At 37.3% G+C, this 15,801-nt stretch overlaps 1 protein-coding gene across 2 annotated transcripts in view; it reads left to right on the plus strand.

Annotated features, from left to right (window-relative positions):
- The first annotated feature begins 1,743 nt into the window (after positions 1 to 1,743).
- Positions 1,744 to 15,801, plus strand: part of LOC143032729 (uncharacterized) — a 38,961-nt gene continuing 24,903 nt past the window's right edge. For both annotated transcript variants that reach the window (XM_076197663.1, XM_076197664.1), the window contains exons 1-8: positions 1,744 to 1,781; positions 4,884 to 4,978; positions 7,426 to 9,090; positions 10,931 to 11,114; positions 12,208 to 12,330; positions 12,468 to 12,708; positions 12,853 to 13,434; positions 15,287 to 15,444. In XM_076197663.1, the coding sequence (XP_076053778.1) occupies positions 4,887 to 4,978; positions 7,426 to 9,090; positions 10,931 to 11,114; positions 12,208 to 12,330; positions 12,468 to 12,708; positions 12,853 to 13,434; positions 15,287 to 15,444 (3,045 nt within the window). In that variant the 5' untranslated portion in view covers positions 1,744 to 1,781; positions 4,884 to 4,886. The remainder of the gene's footprint in view (positions 1,782 to 4,883; positions 4,979 to 7,425; positions 9,091 to 10,930; positions 11,115 to 12,207; positions 12,331 to 12,467; positions 12,709 to 12,852; positions 13,435 to 15,286; positions 15,445 to 15,801) is intronic.

The following is a 15,801-nucleotide window of genomic DNA, read 5'->3' on the forward strand; positions in this document are numbered from 1 at the left end:
CTTATCTGTAAACAATGACCAGGAGTTCGAATGAATTGCTGAATCCTTCGTAACCTAAGTGATATATGCAGACATTCGAGCTTATTTAAGTAAACAATATTGCCATGTAGACTTGTAACAACGAATCTGATTGGTGAAAGGGTGGAGGAGGAGAAAATTCAATTGGTTCACGATTGTAAGATCATGCCCTTTGAGGAGGATCTTAAATACAAAGTTAAAGATTATTGGACTAAAAACAAATCACTACGTCACTGCAAAGCTCATTTAGGATCTTGCATACGTACTCTCGAGGGATTCCTATGGAGCAAGCTGTATAAGAATTAACTGAAAAAAGATATAGAAAACTAAAGAATTTAATTCTCCTAGACAGATGATTATAACAAAGAGGAAGAGAGTTGATATATCCATAAGTGAGGACCACAAGAGTCGACAGGACTAAAAGTGGAGAGAAAGGAAACAATGGAGAAAGTGACGAAAGTGGCAAAGGTAGGCGACACCTTTTTTTTCATTTATTTATTTACTATTTTTATTTCATTCTATTTTGCTTGTTTATTTATTTATCTGTTGTATTCTGTGTTTTAATTTGTTTATTTTTATTTATATATTTATTTTATTATTATTATTATTATTTTATTTCTAATGCTCCCTTTGGGGATACAGAGAGAAGAATGCCTAGTCCTATCCGCGTCCCGTTGTTTGTTTGTTTGTTTTTCGCTTTTTACGACTCAAGTGGGAATACTTGGTGACAATATTCTTTTCCCCCACCACAGGGTTCGGCGAAAAAAAAGGAAATGAGCATTCAGAGAAGTGGTACAACCGTATCAAGAGTGGGGCGAGGGACAGCATAACGGAGGGACAGTCGCAGTATAATAAAGTACCATCTATGAATAGAAATTTCCTCTATCACAGACAAAATTATGTGTGTCTGGTCCGTCCCATATAGACCCTTGTATCACCTGCATGTTACTAAGCAACTGTTAAACCCTCAATAACATGCAGCCAATAACCCAAACGGGGTATATTTCCTGTATAAATATATGTATGTATGTATATATGTATGCATATGTATATTAGATGTAATGGATTGTACACGAGTAATAAGCTGATCTGTACACCCATTCATATTAGACAACTTGGACGCTTCACTGTTGTTATGTCACTGCAATGCTCTTCGATCATATACGAGTTCTGAACATTCATTTGTATGACTTTTAACTGTCAATCACGTGTCCAACATGTAAACGAAGACTATGATGATTTACGTGTAAGCATTATCAAGGAATTTGTTTTTCTAATTATACACAAATAAACAAACAAATATATGGACAAACAAAAAATAAATAAATTGCGTAATAGGTGAGTAACCCTCTACCGGTGGAATGCAGCAGTAAAATAGAGGAATGATATAATAAACAAATTAGTTAATAAATATAGAAATAAATGAATTAGTACATAACACATGGAAAATAATAAATGGATGAATAACTATATGAATAATAAACGTTCTTATTGTGCTCAAGAAGTTTTGTTTATGTTTACATTTTTGAGAAACGCGCCTGAACTTGCGGTGGGTAGTAATCGAATTGTTTGTATGCATGTGTTGGTGGTGAATTGCATTAAACCTTTGTAAGTAAAATGTGACAGAATATTTCATATTTATATAGTGCAAATATAAGTCAACTAGTGTATAGGACTGAAAATACACGAGTTGCCAGTTATTTTCTTTAATCCCCATTCCCGCGCTTTTCTTCTGTACTGTGACTTGTTTACATTGGGGAAAGGTAGGAAGGCTAAACAATTCTTAGTATTAATTATCTAGTGTATTATTCTCCGGCATAAGATTTCGAGGATAGTAGTTATGATGTATGTGGCTGTTTGTAGTAAACAAATTCGTGCCTGAATTCAATTCATGTCAAGAATTAAGATTGGAAATGGGTCCGGACCCGTCGGTACTAAACGTGGGGGTAGTTCTAATATTAACAATTGGAAGGAAAGATTTTCTACCGTGGTGTGTTTTATGTTAGACAAATTGCCAATAAACATTTGATTATCATATGAGTGCTAAGATGAAGCAAGATTATCGGCTGATGAAGTAATACTGTAGATATTCAAGAAGATTTAGATAAATTACAGCAATGGTCTGAAAAGTGGCTAATGAAATTTAACACAAGTAAATGCAAGGTAATGCACATAGGTAAAAATAACAGCAAGTACGATTACAAGTTATTTGGAAATTCGTTAACAAAAGTGGATAGTGAAAAAGATCTCGGCGTAATTATCAGTAACGACCTCAAATCATCCAAGCAGTGTATTTCAGCCTCTGAGAAAGCAAATAAGATTCTGGGATTAATTGCGCGATCTTTTGATTTCAAAAGTCCATCACTCATTAACAAGCTATATAAATCGTTAGTTCGTCCACATTTGGAATATGCTGTTTCCGTATGGTCACCGAATCTCATTAAAGACATTGACAGACTGGAAAAAGTACAACGGCGAGCCACAAAACTGATTCCAAATATCAAAAATAAATCATACGAAAATCGACTTAAGCACATGAATCTGTTTTCCCTAAAAAAGCGTAGACTCAGAGGTGACTTGATACAGGTCTTTAAGATTTTAAAGGGAATTGACAACATCAAAAGTGACCAAATTTTCACATTGAATGAGAATCAGACAAGAAACAATGGTCTCAAACTGTCCGGAAATAGATTCAATTTGGAAGTAGGTAGAAACAACTTTGCCAACCGTGTAGTTAATGAATGGAATAAACTTCCTGCACAGGTAGTGCAATGTAGTTCAGTTCGAAGCTTTAAGAATCATTTAGATAAATACCTAAGTAAGATGCTGTAATGATTATAATTTATGTTATATTATTTGTTTTTGTTTTGTTATAATTTGTCTGTCTGATTTTCATTTATTATTAGTTATATGTCAATTTATTATCATTTACTATTTACCTGTTAGTTTGTTATTCAACTATACCAATGCATTTATTTATGTATTTTAATTGTTATTTACATTGTTATAGTTTTAATTTTTTTTTTTTTTTTTTTTTTTTTTTTTTTTTTTTTTTTTTTTTTTTTTTTTTTTTTTTTTTTTTTTTTTTTTTTTTTTTTTGCATCCGACCTAGATATGGATCAAAAGGTCTCCTGTCGGCATGCTTTGCCTTTGTAATCCTTTGTAATCCTTTGTAGAGAGGAGTTCGCTGGGTGTACCTCTCTTTTGGTTGGCAATTCTTTAAGACATATCTGAGTAAAGTATATTTCATGTACAATATATAAACTGATTGACAACACATAGTGGCGCACCCAAAGTTAGTATCATTCCATATTGAGTCATCCTTGTATATTCGTGAGGTGTTCACTTGTTCTTTAAGAATAAGCGGTGAATATTATATGGGTTGGAATTCAGGGAAATTGATAGACTACCAGTGAATGTTATTTGCCCAGGCAATTTGAGTACTTAAGGAACAGGTTGCAGCTTTGGTTATAGTAGAACACTTGGTAAGCTTACCACTATTCTTAAGTGTTTGTTACTGTAACTGTCGTGATGTTTTGTAGCGGGTCAAAAATGTAAAGAATTGGGAATACAATTTAGAAAGGCGGCAATTATATATAATGACCTATGGAAAATTAAGACACTGCTACAGCTGAAATTGTCATTAGTTCCAGTTTTCAGAAGCATTTGGATACATTAGATTAGCGTATTGTTGGGATAGGAAAGATATTCCAAAATATTAATAAGATTTTTAGAAGAATATCTGTCCAATAGCCACACTGTTTCAACGAGGTGACAAAGATATCATCATAAGTATTCATACAATTGTCTTAACCAAAGTATCTCGTGAAGCTTAGTTTTGTGCGAGTTCTATTTATACGTGTGTACTGCCAAGATTGGAAACAAGTTGTATACAGTACATGAAAAAGTATCTTGGAGCTTGTTATATGAGCATTCAACCAGTCCTACAATTAGAATGAAGCTTGATCAATATGTTTGCTTTCTTACCCAGTAGAGCACTTACTGTTATAGCTTAATAGAGATTATGTTTGATATTTTCACTCTAAGATCTTGTTTACACTATAATGCAGTGGTGTACACTCAGTTCTTATTGGCTTACTTCAATTAATAGATTATTGTGGTATATAGTATATGCAGCATATCATTATCTATGTGCTTGAAATATAAACACAAGACATGAACGAATACAATACAAATGAGTTTAGGTTGTAACAGTATCTCAAATGGCAATTCACTTTTTTAGTGACTGGTAACAAATACTTAAAGATTTAGGTTGTAACATTATCTAGAATGGGTATTTGCCTTTTTGGTGACTGGTAACAAATAAATACGGGTTTTGTTGTCGCAATATTTTGCATAATGGTAATGATTTTTATGATAGCCTTAGAAACCAATTACGGGTACCTTCATTAGGAGGTTCAATGAGAAAGATTGGTGTGTTTTTATGAGTGCTTATTGCTTTTACTGTTTTATTTGATTTATTAATTTATTTGTATATGATAAGTATGTGCTGAATGGCCTACCAGCTCCAGTGCTTGGCCTTCAAGCCAAAAATTTCATAAATCAATCAATGAATCTAATGAGATAGACATGGGAAAGACTGATTTCCATTTTACCCATCTCTAGAACTTATCAATATCATTCCCTCCATATTGAAATGCTAGGCTAACACTTGCTCATCAAACTGGGCCCAAGATATCTCATGTTATAACAAGTTTATATGGAAATTGATTGTAATTGGATGGTAGGATTAGTAGAAATAAAGGTTTTACCATTTTCTTAGAGAATATTGAAGTATGATATTGTGAAATTCTGATTGAATAAAAAAAGAATTGTCAGTAAAATTTATTGTTTCAACTCAACAGGGGATGAGTGGAGAGAACAGTATTGCCACACTGGTCCAACAGTGCCTGTGTAAAGATGCTAACAAACGCATTCAAGCATATGAAGTTCTTGTCAGGTAAGTTTGTAACTTTAGAAATTCTCTAAGGCTTGCACCCTGAAAAAGAAATATTATGTTCATGGCCTCCCATACTCCTTTCCTATCTATTCTATCATGCGACCTCTTCAGATTCACAAAACATAGACAAAGGCTGACAAGTGACAAGTACCTGGAAGTAGTGGTCCTGGAAGGTGAACAAAAGAGTATCATCTTTCAGCTGCTCATCTTCCAAAGGGACCAATGACGGCTACCTGAATATGGTGGTCCTGAAATATGGACAGTGAGGCAGCACATATTTAAAACCCATCAACTTCCTTTAATCGGGGACACCCACCTTCTCCATCCCCTCATACAGAACAAGAAGAGAAGAGGAGGAGAAATTCCTTCGGGCTATGTCAAAATATCATTCACACATAAGCACCTCATTCCTGCTCATCCGCTGCCCCTTCCTTCCCTGCATAACAGTATAATCTATACATGGCCACTCTCTACTCACACCTATCTCCTGCCTTCTACCCTTCCTTGCTCAACGTCCCCTTCACCCCATCCATCTATCTCATCCTCAATCGTCTCCTCAGATTCATTCCCTATACCTCTGCCTTCCAGGCCTCTTTTAATAATCTTTTTTCACTCTTTCCATGTGTTCAAACTATCCCAGTATTCTTTCATCAGCCCCATCTGTCATCTCCTTCTCTACTCTCACTCTCTTCCTCCTCACCTCTTTGTTTCTAACTATGCAACATTGTAACCCCTACCATAGTGCTCAGACATTTCATCTCAAACACATTCAAACTTACAAAGGATTGCAAAGGCGGAGCATGCCGACAGGAGACCTTTTGATCCATATCTAGGTCGGATGTGAAAAAAAAAATCATATTAATAATAAAATAATAAATAAAAACTATGATAATGTAAATAACAAATAAAATACATAAATAAATGCATAGGTATAGTTAAATAATAAACAAACATGTAAATAGTAAATAATAATAAATTTACATATAACTAATAATAAATGAAAATCAGACAGACAAATGATAACAAAACAAAAACAAATAATATAAGATAAATCATAATCATTACAGCATCTTAATTAGGTATTTATCTAAATGATTCTTAAAGCTTTGAACTGAACTACATTGCACTACCTGTGCAGGAAGTTTATTCCATTCATTAACTACACGGTTGGCAAAGTTGTTTCTACCTACTTCCAAATTGAATCTATTTCCGGACAGTTTGAGACCATTGTTTCTTGTCTGATTCTCATTCAATGTAAAAATTTGGTCACTTTTGATGTTGTCAATTCCCTTTAGAATTTTAAAGACCTGTATCAAGTCACCTCTGAGTCTACGCTTTTTTAGGGAAAACAGATTCATATGTTTTAGTCTCAGCCTCATACAAAGCCTACATTCAAACTTTTCCTCTGTTCTGTCTCAGCCTCATACAAAGCCATTGGCACAATCACCCCTTCATACAATCTCCACTCTGCATCTTTACCTGGATGCTTATTTCTCATGACACTTTTTAAATCCCCACTCTACAATTTATATATATAAAGAGAGAGAGAGATAGTGAGTCCCTCTTATGTGATAGAGTGATATGGCAACAACACAGGTTCCTGGGGATTCACCCAGCTGTGCCCAAAGGCTCATGTTAAAATAGTTTGACTATAACATGTTTTCGTTCAAGTGACACACAGCACAGATACCCTAGGGACCAATGATAGGTACTTGCATGTGGTGTTCCTGCTAGATAGACAATGGAGCTGCCCATTTTCAAAACCAATAACCCCCTCCCCCTCACCTTCATCAGACAATACAGTTCTTAGGGGTTGGCAGTTGGTCTCTGAACTAGTTCCAAGAGTCCTCTGTCAACTTCAACTATTTTTGTAAATTGTCACAATTGTAAGCAGGTAGCCAGCCAAGGCATGAGACACCAACACCCACCCATCCCATTCCCATCCATCATCCATTTCCTTTTCATCTTAGCTCCTCATGGATGAAGGGTCATCCAAGTACCCAGAACCAGTGCAGCACGATACAGTACATCCACAATAAGGCCAGCTATTTCACTTAAACAGTGGCCCTCCTTCTTCTTTCCCTCGTTCAAAAATAGAGAAGTCAAGGGGAAATTCCCACAGGCCAAGTCAATTTGTATTGCATTCACAACCATTCTCCACTCACTCACATCTCTTGCTTTCTGCCTTCCTGCTCAACTGACATTCCTCTTTACTCAAAGCTCCCTTCACCCCATCTATCCACCTCATTTTTGACATGCATATTATGAATTCATGTTTTGTGTGTATTTACTTGTGTATTTATTCAAATTTTATATTTAGTTTCGTTTTCCTTACAGAATCAAATGTTCATCATAGAAGGTTTTATTTCATGGCTCATTTGGTTTCTTTGGCATATTTTTCTTTCATTTCTCTCTCCCATATCTTCATTAAGTTTTTCTTGTTTCAGAACACTCGACACTGACCAGAAACATGATTGGACTTCACCAGAAAGCTGCAGATTAACTAAACTTCTTTTAGCTAACATCAGGAAAGACTTGACTGACAAAACATCACCAGAAGCTATGGAGGCATTAGGATGTTTGGTGTCAATTACAGAATTTGTAAAGGGCATGAATGAAGAACAACAGGAGGAGGCATTAGGCCACTTGCTAAAGGGTGTACATGAGGTGCAAGACAAGAAACAGCTTGCCGTTATTTTACGTAATCTCAGTTTAAGTAGATTCAGTGAAAAAGTTTTGGAAGTAAACACAAAAGAAGTACTGCAGGTCGTCATGGTTCCTCTTACATCTGATCAGTCGTCTCCTTCAATTGTTTACGAATCTATAAATGTCTTATTGGGCCTAATTGATATTGTACCAAATGAAATTGCAATTCATGTTAAGATTTGGTTCAGAGAAGTCTTTCCCAAACTCTTTCATGAAGTGCAGAAAATAAGAGCAGCAGCTTTCTTGTGTATCCAGCGGGGGAAAAACTTGTTTTCTAACGAAAACTCCGTATCAGCATTTGATTCGAAGATTATCAAGGATCTAATTCCAGATCTCAAATCTAAATATAATGTTCAAATGAAGAAAATAATATTAGCCGATCAGGCAGATATCTTGGAAGTGTGGCAGTTGATAATCGCATTGTTAGGAAAAGAGTTACACCAAGGTACTCCTCTTATAAACGGACTTCTAGAAGTAGTGGAAAAGGGTTTCAAGAGTACAAAGCCAGAGATAAGAGTGGAAGCATTTGCTTGCTGGGGTGCACTCATCGATAATTTTGCTCTGGACCCAAATGTTTTGTCAAATCCTAAGAGGCTTAAGCTTCTGATTGCCCCATTCAAGAATAATAATGCAAGAACAGAAGAAACAGCAAGAGCTAAATTTAAGGCATGGTGGCATTTTATACACAAGCTTCGTGATAAGTGCTCCTCAAATTTTGAGTTGGTGGTGGTACCATTTCTCAGATTCTGTTTTGGATCAGGAAGTAGTCCTCATGCTAATAATGCCATGGCAAGTCGGATGGATAGAGTTCTTCTCATGTCTGGAAATGCATCCTCTCCTGGTCGCAAGTACAGTGGACTTCATATCTTGTGTACAGAAGTGTTGGCTAATCTTCTGTCTAAAGGTACCAATTTGGTTAAACCACCCACATCAACCCAGGCAGTTATTGCACCATTAGATACACCAGTAATTTCATCATCAATTTTTCTTAAAAATTATCATTTGATGCTGCACTGTGTTTTTGAAGCTATATCAAGGCTGAACTCAAAAGAAGATAAACAAGCCAGACTTGGAGCCTTTATATTTCAATGTTTACTACATCATTACCAAAGTTTGGATGTGACCCGTAAAGAGATGATAGAGCCAATTAAGGAAATGTTTACCATGATGGCTACATTGCAGTCACACTGTCAAATAGGAGATTCACAGAGCTACTTTGTGTATAAATTCTTTGAAATAGTAACAGTGGGAAACTTGGCCCTTCCGAGAAGCATCATCAATTCTCGGCAGTATCACATTGCCTCCAATAAAAAATTGCAAGACATCATGAGTGGAACACTAAGCAACCACATCATTCATCAGCTTTGTCAACCAATTTTCATTGATGTGGCAACTGAAAGAGAAGGGTAAGTAGTAGCAATTTTGTGAGTTTTTGTAGATTGTAAGGCTTCCATTAAATGAAACTTGAAGCAACTAAGAATTGATTAATTGTAGTAGGGAACGGAGAAGTTGGGATGGTGGTAAAAACTAGAGTGAGGGAAGTAAGGAAATCAGTTTAATTGTTGCATTGAGTTGCACCAATTGGAAAACCAGCCTCACAGTGTCTGGCAACAGTCCCTGAAACCTTCTATAGATCTCTCTGGGAAGACATTTTCAATTGTTGTCTGTTGTATCACTACGAGACCCTTTCTTTGTCAGTGGCTGAAAGTTGTAGGGAGCGGAGAGCAGTTGTCAGCTCTCCATGTTTGAAAAAATGCAAGAAATACAGTTGAAGTTGATAGAGAACATGAGCTCAATCTAGAGACCTAGTGTCAGCCTCTCGGGGCTGCACCTCCTGATGGAGGTGAGGGGTTGACGGGTTTTGAGGCCGCTTTGCTGTCCAATGTGCAGGACCACCACATTCAGATACCTGGCCCTAGCAAGTAAATGTCTTTGGAGATGAAAAATGTCATGAGAAGTAAGTATCTAGGGATGGACACCTAAGAGAAGACTATATGAAGGGGTGATTGTGCCTGTGACACTGTATGGAGAAGGGACTTGGAATTTAAGGGAGGCAGAAAGAAGATATTTAAATGTACGAAAAGTATGGTGGCATTTGAAAGGATGTATAGGGAGAGAAATGAAGAGGTGAGGCAGAGTGCGGAGCTGGCAGATAGGGTTGATAAAAGAATACTGGGATGGTTTGTGCATATGAAAAAGATGAGTGAAGAAAGACTAGGCACAAAAAGTGAGGAGTATAGAGTTAGATGGAGTGAACTTAAGGAAAAGACTGAGAATGGGATGGATGGATGGGGTGAAAGGATTCTTATGTAAAAGGGGAGTGTCTGTTGAACAGGGAATTGATAAGGTAGGAGATGAGTGCGAGTGTAGAATGGTTGTGAATGAACTGATGCAGCTTGAAAAAAATTCTTCACATTTTTTATATTTGTTCCTGAGGTGATGAGCGAGGGTTGACATGTAAATGAAATAGTGGGAATAAACCAGATTCAGCTGTCAGGCCCTACTGTAGAGGTGCTCTGTCTTGCTGCATTGCTTCTGACCCAGACAGCGGGGGGAAGGATGGTCATTCATCCACAAGAATTAAGACATTTCTGACCCCTTGAATATGATTATGAGGTGCGAGTGGATACGTGAGGATGCCAGTGTTGGCTTCCTGATTATATTTGTTTTGTAGTTGTAGATGCAGGGATGACCCGTCATCCAGGAGGTGCCAAGATAAGAGGAAGGGTAGGGGGAGTGGAGTGTATTAGGGATGGAGTGGGTGGGAATGGTTTTTATGCCTTTTTCTTTTTGGCTACCTCCCTTATAAGGGGGAAAAAGCCTTTGGTATATGTATGTATGTAGTTGTAGCTGAGTGATCCTGCTATTCTGTGAACAAGTTTGATCACTTTTTCAGTAGTTACAAACATTCTGGGTGAAAGAGAACAAGTATAACAGTTGTAACTATATTTTATAATGTGCGTATTGTGATGCATCATCTTACGTCAGACTGCTAATGTACACATGAATATTTGGCTTGTATTGAAGAGGTTTAAAGGAAAGCGGATGGGTGTGGGATGGGTGGAAGGTGGATGCATGTTTTGGTTTGCTACATCCCTTATAATGAGGAAGAAGCCTTTGTATATATATATAGATTATTATGAATTTTATGTTACATACGAAAATAATTATTTGACGTTCTGTATGAAGAACTTTTATATATCAGCATGTAATTTTATATAAATGCCATCTGCTGTGTTTTCACAGGTTTTTTAGCATATGGGAAGAAATCTTGAAAAATAGCAACCCTGCCAGCGGAAAACTTCGCTTTCTGCATAGTGTGGTTATTGAATTAGAGGGTTCTGTTGCTCACCTGTCAAATGCCAAAGCAAAGGTTATCTGCAGGTGTTGGGCTGCCATTGCATCTGAACTGATACACCATGTTGTTGAAGTGAGTAATAAGGGTAATTTACAGATGATCATTACAATGACAGAGCCTACTGACTTTAGACCATTTGATCTGTTATGTAGTTAGAAGCAGAATAATCTGTAAAGTAATAATAGGTTCCTCAGTCAAACCTCAGATGTTTCTAACAAGAGACATGTGGACACGAGGAACCTGGTCCATAGATCACACAGGGATAGTGAAGGGTGGTGTAAGGCTATATTCTGTGCCATCAGTGTAGTAACTTCATCTGGAGTACATGGCCTCTGTTGTTTCCAGGCCAATATTGTTTTAGTCCTGGGTGTGACCTTGGCTTGTATTTTCCGGGGTGGTTTCTCTTTTGGGCATATCGCTTGTTTGCGAAAACGTCGTCATAACTCAAAAAACTGAATTTTTGAGTTATCTATACAGACATATTCATCTTCAAACACGGATTTTTTTGGTAACAGTGTCATATCTGTAGCTCAAAAATTGACCGCTAGGGAGTGCTAAATGTCCCAACGACATAACCTTACATGTTCCAACTTGTTCCAACTTCTATAAACTTTAGAGGCGTATTTGATGCTCCAAAATTTTTTCCACCTATGGTGTTTGAGGGCTTTTTATAATATTGAGAGCGTTTTGAAACTTTAAAATGCCTCTCCTGAAAAATTCGATATTTTGAGTTATGACGACGTTTTCGCAAACAAGCGATATGTCATGGATATGTGATTTAGTAGAGAATTGTTGGCTTTTAAGTATTTTGATTAGTGATGTTTATATGTTTCTGTAATGTGTAGTGATTTTTATTTATGTGTTTCTGTAAGGTGTCATGATTAGAATATCTATGTAATATAAGATTTTATTTTTGTGACTTGGAAACCCAACTCCCTTTCTGCTGAGAGCCATGGGTTTTATCCAACTGAGGCAACTGACTGACTGACCCTACCTCATACTTTATGTGTATTCTTATGGGAAAATTAACATTACACTGTGCAAGAATTGTATTGTATGACATGTCTAGATATGCATGTGTCACTTATATCAAAAGTTACCTGTAAATGTGTTTGTCATTATTTTGTAAATGATTATTTATATGCAAATTTTGATTTCCTAACAGACACGGATAATTGATGAAGGCGATAGCAACGAGCATGACTGGAGCTGTATGTATGCTGTATTGCTCTTTCCCATTAAACATGCCTTTGTCGGTCTTGCAGAAGTTGAGGAACATTCACTCCAGGTTTGTATGAACAGAAATAATGTGGTTAATCAATAGTAATTCATAGTTTAGATGTAACAGAGCATATAGGAAGAAATGATATATATATACAGGTTTAATCATGTATGTTAATATGATGTTTTTCATGTAATGTTCAGCACATAGCAATGCTCTGGTGTGAGTTATGGACGAAGTTTGTTGAGCTCACACCCCTTGCTCGTACCGCTGAACCAAATAGCGAAGCAGAGTATGTCGGGCTGAACTTTTTGCATTTCCTTCGGGACAATGCAGTTGGACCTCCAGAAATGTATGCTGGTTCACTTGGTTTGCTGGCATCTGTTCTTCACTGCATTATTATTAATTTTAGATTTGGAGAGCTTGGGAAGTCATCCACAAAACGTAAGTTTGTTATGGGTTACTTTTACTTGATTTTTACTTCTGTTTGCATAGTTTTTATGAAGATGTTTTTACTCCATAAGTTATTTTAAGCATGTTTCTTAGATGGAAGGTATAATATTTAAATGTTAATTTATGTAATTACAGAAATCCAAAGTCCAGCCAAGCCCAAGAAGAAACCAGGTGCTATGTATAATCTTACTAGTTGCATTAATGTATTAGGAATGCTGCTAACTCTCGTTAGTCGTTTGCTATCACCCAGTCGACAGCAGACAGCTGGCAAGGTCTGTGATTCCCTTGTGAAGATCTTTGATAATGTAAAATTGAACAAGGTTATCGGACCTTTGATTCACATCATGGTGGAACCAATAACTGCAGTCCTGAAAGTTAACCCAGCTGCGAGGTTTGGAACAAGTGTAGAAAAGAAATTCATTGACATGTGGACCAGTTACTCTCACCTTATCAATAATCACTTAGGAAAGAAAAATTCTAATGAACAGCTGAACCAGCTTGCTCCATTGTTCAAAGCAGCCCTCATGTCATCAAACAAAGCTGTAAAGCAAACTGGCAAGCAAATGTGGCTGTCTACTTTCGCTACAAGCCGTTACAAGATTCCAGCAGACCTCTTTGAAGTTCTTCATGTTTGTGAACTTCCACCAGCAAGCATTATGGACACCAGCATCAACACACAGGATTCCAGTAATGAAGATCCAAATGAGAACTTGCCAAGTAAGCCACTGCAGTTGTCTATCTATATACCAATTTTTTTTTTTTTTTTTTTTTTTTTTCTTTCTTTCTTTCTTTTTTTCTTTCTCTCATTCTTTCTTCCTTCCTTCCTTAGAAGGGAGATAGCCAGCCAAGGCATGCACCCATCCCACGCCTGTCTGTCTCCCTGGGTCAGAAGCAATGCAGCAAGACATAGCACAGCACATCTACAGCAGTGCCCATCAGCCTAAGTTTGTTTACCCCCATTTTCATTGACATGGCAACCCTCCCTCTTTGCCCCCTCATGTGTAAATAAAGAAGGCAAAGAGAAATCCCTTCAGTCTGTTTCAATTAGTAGTTCATTCTCCACTCATACCTATCTCCTTCCTTCATCCCATCCATCCACCGTATTCTTGGTCCCCCCACCCACCAAAGTTCACTCCATCCACTTCTGACTTCAACACTATTTGCTAGTCTTTCTTCACTCATTCTCTCCATGTGCTCAAGCCATCCCAGTATTCTTTCATCAGCCCTATATCCCAGCTCCCTTTCCATCTCTGATCTCCTCACCTCCTCATTTCACACTGTCCATCCTTGTAACCCCATCTGTACTTCTGAAGCATTTCATCTCATACACATTTAAATTTCTCCTTTCTGCCTCCATCTCAGCATCGTAGGCATATTTTATTTGCATCCATCCTCATATATCAATTTTTTCGTGACATTTTTCATTCCCACTAGATATTTACTTGCCTCAAACACACTGCCACTCTCACCCCTAATACATTTCATCACCCTATTTTTACTCGCAGTTACTTTCAACTTCCTACTGTCACTAACTACCTTAAATCCTCTTCAAATCAAACCACACACACAGTGTCATCATGATACAACTGGTTTACCTCCCACTTCCCTTCAGTTTCACTAACAATCTCCGCCCATCACACATGCATTTAACTTCCTGTACCACTTCATCCATGTATACAGTACATTTAACAGCCCTTGGTGGAGCCCCACTGGTTGTATTAGTCAAATCTGTAAATACATTATATCACCTGGTTTTTAAGTTAGGTGGGATTTGAGACATTGCTATCCAGTATATAAGTATATTTAAGATTTGAATTTACCTCCCTTATGGGGGGAAAAGCTCATGTTATATATATAGGTAGAATTTAGAGAAATTTATTATTTCTATTCCTTTTGCAATTAATGCGTTTTGATAGGGACTAACAATGGATACTTGCTCTACAAAATAGACATGAGAATCATCTTTTAGCCATTTTGGTTTTAAATGGGGCCAGTAATAGTGAGTGACCTGTGGCATGAACATTGAAAAGAACCATTTCTCAGATATACATACATACATATACCAAGGCTTTTTCCCCCTTACAAGGGGGGTAGCCAAAAAGGGAAAGGCATAAAAACACTCCCACCCATTTCATCCCTACATACACTCCACACCCCTCCCTCTCATCTGAGCACCTCCTGGATGACGGGTCATCCCTGCACCCTGCCCACCGCCCTGGGTCAGAAGCAGTGTCGCAAGACACAGCACATCCACAGCAAGGCCGCTTCATTTAATCGGCGACCCCCCCCTCTCCGTCTCCGTCTCAGATATACATCATCAAAACCTAACAGTACTCAATGGCTGGGCCTATTCAGTGGGATGGTGGGCTGCATTTAAATGTACTAGTGTGGCTTTTTTGTTGTGAGAGGGATTTTTCAGCATGGCTGATATCTTGCATGATGGGGTTATGTAATAAAATTTCTATTTATTCTAAAGTTATATTTGGCTACCTCCCTTGTAAGGGGGGAAAAGCCTTTGGTATATGTATGTTTATGGATTTTTAATGTTACTTTTTTCTGTCTTTCACAGTGGGAAGTTTTCCAGATAACAGCAGTGTAACTAAAATTATGGCTCAGAAGAAGCATTTTTCCGGAACTGTTAAGGCAGAGAGTCCCAAGTTTGGTACTCCAGTTTCAAGAGAAAAAAGTGGAGGAAGAAAATTAAGCCTTGAGGATATGAAAGATGAGGTAATAGTTTATATTTTTGCATAATTAGACATTTAAGTGATTCTATCTTTCAAGATGTTCATATGGCCTTTAGGTTTTCTATTTTTAGTCATGATTTAGCATACGTTTCTTGGCAAGAGATTGTTGTTCTTGATGATGGAGTTTGGAAAGGTATGTGAGAGATTTCAGTTTGGTTGTTGCTTTAGATTTGGCAACAAGAAACCTGTAACCCATCAGCAGCAGTCGGTGGTCTTCAGGCACTTTAATAGATCTCTAGAAAGAAACTTTGGACTAATGTCTTTGTTGTATTGGTGTAGGACTGTTTCTGTGTCACAGGCAGAAAGTAGTTTGAGGGGAGTAGTCACCATTTGTCAGCTC

This window comes from Oratosquilla oratoria, chromosome 14, assembly GCF_046742065.1.
Source record: "Oratosquilla oratoria isolate Oo_2021 chromosome 14, ASM4674206v1, whole genome shotgun sequence".
NCBI lineage: Eukaryota > Metazoa > Arthropoda > Malacostraca > Stomatopoda > Squillidae > Oratosquilla > Oratosquilla oratoria.